This window comes from Petaurus breviceps, unplaced genomic scaffold, assembly GCF_028583685.1.
Source record: "Petaurus breviceps papuanus isolate PSGF00001 unplaced genomic scaffold, PetGlider_PUasm1.0 79, whole genome shotgun sequence".
NCBI lineage: Eukaryota > Metazoa > Chordata > Mammalia > Diprotodontia > Petauridae > Petaurus > Petaurus breviceps.
Window position 1 is genome coordinate 32,730,506 of NW_027186523.1, and position 11,567 is coordinate 32,742,072.

At 33.8% G+C, this 11,567-nt stretch overlaps 1 protein-coding gene across 2 annotated transcripts in view; it reads right to left on the reverse strand.

Moving 5' to 3' along the window:
- Positions 1 to 11,567, reverse strand: part of LOC138175901 (reelin-like) — a 566,655-nt gene that overhangs the window by 270,039 nt on the left and 285,049 nt on the right. For both annotated transcript variants that reach the window (XM_069106558.1, XM_069106557.1), the window contains exon 9: positions 2,205 to 2,301. In XM_069106558.1, coding sequence (XP_068962659.1) covers positions 2,205 to 2,301 — 97 coding nt within the window. The remainder of the gene's footprint in view (positions 1 to 2,204; positions 2,302 to 11,567) is intronic.

Genomic DNA, 11,567 nt, shown 5'->3' on the forward strand with positions numbered 1-11,567 from the left:
ATTGATTTCTATTTTTATTTTGAAAATGAACACAAGAGAATTCATCATGTATTCAACTTCAGTCACTCTTTAAATAATATTCTCTACTTTGGGGAATCATGTAGCTTCCTTTTTCTGTTTAAAATATCAAAATTGCAATTAGAAAGCTAAACTTCATTTGTAATTTTTACCTAAACCATATTTAAACACTGTATAATTTAACATAATTTTTATGTTGCTTCTGTTAAAAACCAGGACCTTCTTCCATATAATAAAATATCTTTTGAATATTTTATTCTCCTAAAGAAGTAACCTGCCATACTGAAAATTATGGTCTCAGTCAAGATTAAAAGTGGTGCTAAAATGCAAACTAGTAGTACTTTTGGCTTGCTATAAATCAACCATGAAAAAGACTAGGGCAGATTCATATTTTTCACTCTTCAATGAAGCATATTTAGGTAAAAGTGTCAGTGATGGTTATAGATGGTTTATCTTACATTTATTAAAATCAATTGGTGCTTTGTTTTGAAAATATTTCATGGTGGTTACATTTTTTCTGTCATCCAAAAGGAATTACAACAGATAAAAGGAATATATTCATTTAAAGTAATAAATAAAATAATTGTCTAGTTGAAAGAGGATAATAAAAGTTTGTTTTAAAAAATATTGCAGTTTGAGATATGACTTAAAACCCAAAATTCTATTCATTAATAGCAGCTGACTTTGAATATTGTAATTAATAGTAAAGGTACAGCATTGTATAAAGAAAAATACCTGTTTTTTTATTTAACATCATAACCATAAATATAACATTAAAACCAAGATTTTTACCCATAGCCACAATTTGCCTTAATTGCAACATGTAACATTAAGAAAGAAAAATAATTTGTGATAATGCAAGTGCAATTATTGCCTTAATTGATTAATAAATGCTTTTAGATGTACATTTTTTCCGTTAAAGACATACGTAGAAATAACTAATTAGCACATGTGCATTTTTCTTATGCCTACTAGAAACAGAAAGGAATAACAACGGTTAGCAGTATAATACATATGGTAAGAGTGTCAAAGCTCAACTTGTGCTAGAAGCACATTAATTTTTACTTTATCCTGTCATAAAGGGAAACACAATATTGAAATCCATTAATTACACTCACTCTTCTCTAGCTCTTGGCTAGAATAAAGACTGGTGAAAATCCATTGGATGGAAATGCCACTGAAAACTTTGGACAAATGTGTTTACTACTAAAGACTAGTAGCTTACATTAAGAATCTGATATTTATTCTACCTTGATGGCATAAATCACAGTTCTTTCAGCATGGCAACTGTGGTAAAGTAAAAACCAAATTATTAATGGAATCAATCACAGAATGGATAAGAACGGTTTTGTTTGCATTATTCTGGTTAGAACTGGAATAACAGCAAAAATATATATATACTTTAAAAACTTCTTAAACATACTATTTGAATTTTAATTGTGTTTTCTATTATTTAGGACATGCAGAAAAAATTAAGCCAATCAAACTTGGATTGAAATGGTACATGCTATTTAACTTTGTTAAATCTATTTTAATAAAAAAGAACCAATTTTCCCTCCCTAAAGCATCCTACCTCATTTCTTGTTAAAAGTGGTTGAAAAAATGGGGAAAAATTAATGTTTCATTTAGCTTTTGAGAATCCAGTGGCTGCTATCAAAGAATGATAGTCCAGAAGGGACTTCAAGAGGTCATCCAGTTTATACTGAAGCCCACAGGCAGAACTGTACCCATTTAGACAGATGGGTAACTATCTCATTTTATAGTGAATTTTCAGTGCCTTACCCTCCAAATGTAAGTCATATTCTGCCATTACAGCTGTCTAATGTTAAGACATAGAATACAAAATCACTTTCCTACCTTCTGATCAATGTTTCAGTCTGAATTCCAGAATCAGAGGGATATAGGTAAGAGTTTGGATGGTTCTATATAAGTCATCACAACTGTAAATACTTGGATTTAAGCCCTATCGACAACAGAATATCCAGAATGGGAAGTAATGCAATAATTTTATACTATTCAAATTGAAAAGGTAAATACATAAATTTATCTATGTACACATTACCATTAGACAAAATGCATTTTTAAATCCACAAAGAATAAATTTAGTCATAAGGAAAGAAAACTGGGAATTGGGAAGAATGTTTGCTTTGTTAGAGTGCATGCAGATACTTGAAGCTATAACAAACCTAATTTTCTCTAGCTGAATCCAATCTGCAGTGTTATTCTTGGTGTAGGACACAACGATGCTGGGATCTGAGTAACTAAAGCGGCATGAACCTGACCCTGTGAAGAGTAATAGATGTTAGAGTTAGAAACCACTGAGATGACATGTCATTCTTTCCTATCAATATTTTTGATAGATAGATTCCATCTCATTTTTTTTGTCCTTTAATTGTTTAGGGGTTTGTGTTGAATTTGTCTATGATCTGTTAAAGATAAATAGAAATTTCTGTCTTTACTAATATGGAGTGATTTAAAAGCAATAAACTGCAGATAGTTAGTTTCATAGATTTCCCAATGGAAACTAAACTGTCCCCCCCCCACCTTACTAAATATTATATACTTCTGGAGAACCAAATCTAACTATTGCAGAATAATCAATATTAATGTTTCCAATAAATTTTCCTTAATATTATAATGATTTCATCAAATGGTATAAAAACATTACATGGAATTTTTAATTTAAGAGGAGAAGCAAATCTCTTTTGTTGAAATAACAATAATACTCTTCATTTGAAGAAATAAACAAAGGCTTTTAGCCATATTTCCAATGTTTGATGAAGCCTTTTTGATCAAACTTAGAAGCAAGAAATAAAAGTAGATACTAAGTCATGATAAGACTGTTTCTACTACACTGTTCAATCAATTCATGTAATATAGCATTTTAATTGCAAAGATCAATTTAGAATTCCCAAATACACACAGAAAATGAAAGATAGAAAAGCCTTTGCCAATAGTTTATTTTTAACTGCCACAGCAGGAATTTCTTTGCACTATATTAAAAACAAATGAAGCAAAAAAGCAAAACAATACAATTTATGTTTGATTTTTCATCCATCTGCTGGACTAGCTGATGTTTCTATGAATGGCATCTGTTGATAGTTTTTACATTTGTAGGGCTCAGGGGCTCCAAGTTTTAATCATACTCATTTATTTTATATCTGTGGAACTCAGTTCAAAATCAGCTAGTCAACAATCACCACAACTGGAATCTTGATAAAAGACCAAATGGAAGCATTCTGTTTTCTATTACCAAAGGCTGGGATATAAGTGATAAATAGAAGAGGGAAAAATTACATTCAAAAGATAATTATCTAGCAATGCAGCTCTAAAAGAAGCCTACCTTGGACAGTTTTAATTATTTTTTAAATTCTACCTTTGATGATCCACTGCTTAAAATAAATACCAAGCTCTTCTTGTGAAAATGTGAGCTTATCTATGGTACAAAAAGCAACAGAAACAAGACAGGATTAAAGTACCACAGAATCAGTGGGGGAATCCTGTGGGAACCTAGTCCAGTTCTGGATTTGTACAGGCATCCCTTCAACAAAATCACTGGCATCATCATCCAGTATCTTAAGCTCTTCCATTAAAGATGAAACCATTTTGAAGTTTTCCATGAAATTTTGGGGTAGCTATAATGCCAAGAAGTTTCTTTTTTTACATTGATATGAAGTTTTATCCTTCTGTAAATTTCACCTATTTACTGCTGCTAGTTTTAACCCAAGAGCCCAGGTGGAATAAGTCTAATCCCTCATCCAATAGATGATTATATCGATCATGTGCTCCCTAAATCATCTCTTGTCAAGGCTAAACATCTCTTCTTCCTTTAACCATCCCCATATATCACTGTCTCCAACATCCTAAGTGCTCTCCACTCTCTCTGTCTAGCTTGTCAACATCCTTCCTAAAATGTAGTGCACAGAATTGAACATAATACTTTAGCTGAAGTCTGAAAAGGGGAAGAATCCTGAGTGATTATCACTTTGTCCTGTATACTAAACCCCAGTGAATACAGCCTATGAAGGCATTATTTTTATTTTTTGTACTGGCAGATGATTTGTCCACTTAAAAGAAGAAAATATGGCACCTTCTTTGGGGCACACTCCTCCTAATTCCTACTGCCACCGGCAAACTTGGCCTTTAAATGGAGTGGCTATTACTCCCAATTTGGGGTCTAGAACTATATCTAAGGGGCTAGGCATCTAGTACTGTCACTCAACCCCCCGCTCCCATTTCAGTTATCTATTGCCATTAGTCAGACTTAATTAACTTTTGATCAAAGGTATTTTCTAAGGTAGATCAGGTGGAAGAAAACATCCTTCCCCCCAAACCTGGGATATACTCTTGTATAAATCCACACAGAGTGCAGGAAAAGAGCAGGCTTAAACTTAAAGAACAATGGTAATGTAATATCCATGTGGAAAGAAGAAGAATAATGGCAGCCTTCTCTAGGTTGCCGGGTGGGAGGGAGGGAAGAAAAAAAAGTGAAAAATTTACATGATTATTTATTATATATGTTTAAAAGAATAGCAAGTTGTACATAATAGATTTGCAGTTTCATGTTCAATCATTTTTTAATTATACTATGTTATGGAAATGCTTGTTTTATTCCACGAACTAAAAAGAAAAAAAGAGAATGAGAAGAACCAGAATAAGGAGAGGGAAGTTTTAGATAAGATAAAGAAGCATCCAGAGTTAAGCCCTTTAAAAATTCTTCTTCTTTTTTTTTTTTTTGCTATTTGGAGGGCAATTGGGGTTAAGTGACTTGGACAAGGTCACATGGCTAGTTTTTTTGTGTTAAGTGTCTGAGGTCATATTTGAACTCAGGTCCTCCTGACTCCAGGGCCAGCACTCTACTCACTGCACCACCTAGCCGCCCCTAAAAATTACTTTACGAATATAACAGAAAGTTTCTCCTCCAACCTCATTTTTATATAATCACATGTAGTATATAAGGGTCATATGGGCTCAAGTTTTAAATGTGTAATTTAAATTGGTTTATAACCTGGGATCTCCTTATGAAGAATGAAACTCTTTGATGAAGACAAGCAAGAAAAGAAAGCAATTGAGATCAGTTCTAGTAATTAGGTGTTTGCAAAAAAAAAAAAAATAGTCAAATGGTAAACCAGTCTAGAGCCAAAGGACACCAAGATTCCAGTTAAAGATTTGGAGCTAAGACTCTGAGAAAGAATCAGTTTTGAGAGAGAAGGGTTTCTTTCTCCTTTCTGTTCCTCCCCTCACTCTCAGCATTCACCATGTCATCAGAGAGACTAGACCAACAGCACCCAATACCTCCCGCTGGGATCAGAGAGACTGAACCAATAGGAAACAGCACAGCCAGCCAGAGGAGTGGCATATTGAGGATAATCAGATGCAGAAATTCAATTGCTAGAGGAGGAAGGCATCTTCAAGGAGTATGACTCCTTGCATTAATTAGAAGAGAATTCTGGCTATAGACTCAAGAAGGTCCTTTGGTCTATAAAGTGTTGGGAGTTGTGAGTTACACTTTCCCCCATGTGTACACCACACCTGTTCTCCAAGGCTCTGTCCTTGCCCCTCTCTTCTCTTCCCCTCCTTTACTCTCTTCTCTTTTCCCTCTCTTCTTTCCATACCCATCTTTTCTTCTCCCCTCCTCCCTCCTTTCCTTCTGCCTACTCTTATCTTGTCTTCTCACCTCCCTTCTTTTCTTTCTTCTCTATACATTCTCATAGCCAATCCGAAAGCTTCAATTAGCAATTTAATGAAAATGACTCCAAAATCTACAGATACAATGATATCTTCTCCCCTGAGATCTGTTGTTGTTATTTTACCTCCATTTTAGACAGTATGGCTCAATGGAAAATACACTGAGACTAGAGTAAGAGAACCTGGGATTGAACCAAGATTCTTCTTTTCTGTACTGCCTGTATGACCTTGGGCAAGTCACTTAACACTCTATCTCTTTTCCTCATCTGCAAAATGAAAGAGAATAAATTATTCCATGAGGCACTTTCCAGCTCTAATTCTGTGGTACTATGATCAACATATCTCAAACTAAATTTCTTATCTTATTTTTAAAACCTACTGATCTTAACTTCCCCACTTCTACTGATAGCACCACTAGTCTTCCATTCACTCAGTCTGTCTTCAAATCAGTAGCAAATCTGTGATTAGAATTAAACTCTTAATTCTCAGCAGTTTGTTCTTTCAGTCTTAACATCCATAACAACCATTTTAGTCACCTTTCCAATGTAAAGGTCCATGATTATTAACGTACTTTAACTTCTTTTTTCCCAGTTCTTCAAAGAGCTACCATTTAACTATCCATATATCTTGGGACCAAGTGTGAACAAGCTGAAATTTATCTCTACTCAAAGTTTCCTGTAAGGTGTTCATTGATACATTTCATTTCTATCATATGCTTTGCTTCAAACTCATTTCTTTATATGTATATACTCCTATTAGATCTTAAACCCCTTAAGTTTAGGTTCTGCATCACTTTTCATTTTTGTATTCCCAGTACTGAGCAAAATTCATTGCTAAACAGATGTATGTTTGTTTTTTTTTAATTAATTGAACTTAATTATAATGGTGAGTGCTAGGTGGCTTTCAATTAAGGATGACTCTATATTTTTGCAAAGTGCCTCAAATCACAGCTGAACCTCAAAATAGTCCTATATAATGCATGTTGTTATTATTATTCACATTTTAAAAACAGGATAAGGGAAGAATACAGAAAGGTTTGATACCCTGCTCTGGATTACTTAATATATCAGAAACACAGCTATTACCAAGGTCTTATTTGTCAGACAAAAAAATGATGAATGGCAAATTGATCAGAACTTAGGAACATTTGGGAATTTAAAGAAAAAAAAATTAAAAAAGCTATATCCTTTCATCTTTTCCCTCCTCATGTAAAAAGACATGGAAAAAAGGCCTAAGCTGAATAATGTTATCTTTATAACAGCACTGCAACTTAATGTTCACATTAATATAGTTCACAGCACTGCAACTTAATGTATCATGGGTCTGTTACTTCAATGGTGAGAGAATTCCCTTCACTGATAACTAAGATCTGTAACTTAGAAAAATCAGAGAGTAATCTAAAGTTTAGTGAAATTAAGAAATTTGCCCATAATCAAATAGTCAAGTCAACAAGCATTTCTGAAGTCCCTGCTCCATGCCAGACACTGTACTAAGGGCTGGGAATAAAAAGGAAAAAGAAAAAAACCCAAGCAAACAAAAAATATAGTTCTTCACCTCAAGGAGCTACTAAACATTAGAGGCACCGTTGGAACTCAGGTGTTCCTGTCTCCCACTCCAGCACTTCATTCACTCCATCACACTTGCTCTCAATACTTCATTAATACATTATAACCAGATCCTGTCATAATGCTTTGAAACACTGCTCTCATGTTCTTTGACTATTCATGGCAAATTTATATAACGTGCTTTGTGGAGGTCCCAAAGTAGTACTTTTTTACTAGTAATTTATACCCGAGAGTATCAAGTCCAATGAGCCTGTTTCCAGCCACAGTATTGTTCCAATGTTTCAATTGACCTCTTCAATTATGAGTTACGTAACACAGTGTTTGTACTGACCCAAGTACATTAGATGGTGTGTTCATGCGTAAAGAATTTCTTGAAGACAATCTTCATACTAATTGTGTCCGTTTGGTAACTGGGTATAGAAATACATGGTCCAACCCTGCCTCACAGAACAGAATAGTCAATAAGTCTAACTATGTTATATTTACTCTGGTTCTCAAAATCCTCCCATATGTTTTCATTCAATATATTTTTGGGAAAAATAATTTCCTACATAACTACGTTCTCCCACCCAGTGTATGACTCTTATAGTGCTGTAAAGTAGTTACCTCATTGCCAGTGGAGACTGTTTTAAGCAGAATACATTTTTCTCTTGTTGGGGCAGGCAATGAATAATTTAAAGATGGATTACCAATGACCAGGAGAAAGAGCTAGGAAGCATCCAATCCTCTACCTTGTGCACAACTGCATCTCACTCACCTCTCTTCTCTCCTTACACTGCTTTCCTTTTTACTTCCCCTGGGGAGGAGGCTAAAGGTCTATCAGGTCCCAACTGCATCTTCAAATTTATGGGAACACCAACAATGATCAAAAGCAATCAGTAACAGCTCCCTAAGCCCACTTGTTCTAGAAGCAAAGATGTCTAAAGACCCAAACCTAATACTTAAGAAAAGAAGGATAATACTAAATATATACATCATGCTTTAACCATTTGTACACCATCACCTACATGCTTATTTAGAAACACAGACTCATTAAAGCATCCATAATATAATTCTGCATTCTAAATGGCATTCTCCCTACCTTTTTCTCACCTCCCCACCCCTAAATAGGAGGAATTACTGAAAGGAGGAGATAAATTTTAGGAACTCCATATTCCAATCAACTTTAACACTGATTAATTCTGTCACTCTTACAGAGTTAATAGGAGAAAGACTCTCAAAGACTGATGACAATTCAATTCAGTTAAACTCAATGAGCATTTATTAAGCATCTAATACATGTAGAACTCTGTACCTAGGCTAGAGAAGACAGAACATTTAGGTCATTTTGACCTGCCCTGCTGGAATTCACAGTCCATTGAGGGTTAGTTGCAAATCAGAATCCAGATGGTTACCTAAATTTTTTTATATTTTGAGATTTGGAATGAAAATAGGAGGGAAATTATTAAGTAAAAATGGTAAATTTTCCTTCATTCTCTCTTCCATAGAAAAGGCACAATACTGAGTCAGATGAAATATTTTACTTATTAAGAAAGTCTCAAAATAATAGCACAGTTTAATTAAAACTATATAATTTGAGATATCACAGTCATATAAAACAGCAATAAGCCATGTATGATTAAATCTCTCAATATAGCATTCTGTCCTCTCAATTGCTACTCATTATCAACTGCATTAAAAAATCCCTTCAGACACAATTTTGTATGGGTATATGTTGAGAAGTTGACACACCATAACACATCACACAGGCACACACAAAAAAGCAAATTTTACTCTTCACTCTGGAACCTCATGCTGCCACTATCTTTAAGTCACTTTATTTATTATCCCATTTAAAGTATTAAAGTAAATTAACAAACTACTCTAAAGAAAAAAGTTATTTCATGTTCAACAAACTGCCTGACAAATTGCCATAGTCTTGCCATATACAGACTACATTAAAACATCTCCCCCCAAATTGCTATATGAGGATTCACTTTAATTTTTTTTCTTTTTAGATACATCACAGAATGTGACGAATACTCAATTTTAAATGGATTATATTAAATGTTTGTGATAGGAGAGAACTCTTCATGGTAATGAAATAGATTAATGTTAGCATTGCTACTAATTTTAAACCTTTTTTTTACTCCAATTTCCTGTGGTAGGGGAAACCTTATGCCATTAATTTAATAAAATAATTCATCCTAGGAAAAAATACTGACTAGCTAACCAGGGAATATAAGTAACAGTCCACTATTAAGTTTTGATTGTTTAGGGGTTGAATAGTATGCTAAAGCTAAGGTATCTCATGGTTCCCTTTTTCTGCTATAGCAGCCAGGCTTTGGTTTATTTTATTACTCATTGATAGAAAGAGGGGAAACAAATAAATATTTTTCTCAATTTGTGAATTTTATAAAATTTTAGTATCTATAGAAAAAGAGATACTCAGGTGAAAGCTGCCCTAGGGAGAAAAAATAAGGTGGAAAGGACAGGAGGCAGAACCATGATTGGCAAATCATACACCAGTAAGAAGTGGTCCCCATAACTGGAAATTTGCATGTATATCCCTTGAAATCATTTCTAAATTTCTGGGCATTCTTCACCTTACTCCAGTCCATGAAATTTCTGCTGGAACATTTCACAGACTGAAGCCACTGACCATCATGACTTTTTAACTATCTGCAGATATTTCAACTCTCTATGCTTTATCACCACAGACAATTGATCATTTAACATTTATATTTACTGAACCCTAAGCCATTTTAACACTAACGTTTTGGGTTGCCTGCAAGTAAATTATCTAAGGAATCAGAACAGTCATAGCATTGCATGCACTTTGCTCACAGACATTAAAATAATATGTGTTCATTTCATGGAAATCAGTTTCACATACAAATATATAAATTTATAAGGCTGTAAAGGATTTGGAAATGGTGGTCCAATTATAGAGAATTTCAGACACTTAAGTTAGACCAATCATTTTCAAAAATGAAAAACATCTTTTGTAGGTTACTGCTGAACTGAAGACTTTAAAAATATTTATTGGAAAGGTATGGCAAAACTGTCCAATAAAATTACAAGGAAGTAAAACAAAATAATAATGTAAAAGAACTTTTCTATCAGCCTGAGTATTTCTTCCTCCATCTATTCTCAGTCACCATCTTCAAAAGAGAATGAACAAAATGGTACTCCTACCAACTTTCTTTTATACATTCATTTTTGTTTTAAAACTATAACCACGACTACTATGATAGACATGGAGATAACTTTTGTCTAGGGTTTTGCTTTTTAAGTATTCTCTCTAGAAAAATCTACAGATGTAAGAGAAGTCCTTTAAAATAGCTGTATTCTGGACAAAATAATATACCAAGCATGTCCTAAAGTAGGACAATTTCAATCATATGAAAAATGCTATCCTAATAATCTGTTTCAAGTAGGATTAAGTTTAAGGTCTTATTGTAATTCACATTTAACATCTGAAACAACTAATTCTTTAATGGTTTATGAATCTGCTTTCTAAATATGTCCTATAAAGAAATCATTAATATTTACAGTCCTAAAACAACATACCTTAGCATTTGTTCTAGAAAAAAAAAGCTTATCAAAAGATTGTTATCAATGGGTTTGTCCTGCAGTTTCAGAGAAGCTCAAGTTCACTGGAGCCTGTGTGAACCATTAAATCATAGAAATCACTTTGCTACACTCTACTAAAATGATAGCTTGAATGATTAACTTTTAATTCTAGTTCTAAGTGAATAGGTGTTCCTTTTATAATTCAGTGAAACCCATAGACACTGTTGTAACTTTTCTACTTCTTATATGTGGAATATAACAAGATAATCAATGAATCAGTCAAACATAACCTTTGTCCCAGAGCTACCTATAACACAAGTTATTGACTTGGAGAATCTCAGAGTAGGAAACGAACTTAGAGGACACCTAGTCCAACCACTTGGCCATGAACAGATCTCTTTAATAAATTCCCTGGCTAGAGGACATTCAGTCTTTTCCTAAATACCTACATCAAAAGGAAAGATTACCCCATGAGATAGCTTATTCTAATTTATGGCAGATGTCATGGTTTGGAGGTTTTTTTCTTATGCTATCAAGAAACTTCTCTCCCTATAATTTCTACCTGTTAATCCAAATACTGTACTTTGGACTCATGTAAAGTAATTGTTTTAAAATGATTTTTATTGATTGCTTTTGGTTTTACATTATCTAATTTTCCTTCTTCTTCCATGAGAGAGAGAGAGAGAGAGAGAGAGAGAGAGAGAGAGAGAGAGAGAGAGAGAGAGAGAGAGAGAGAGAGAG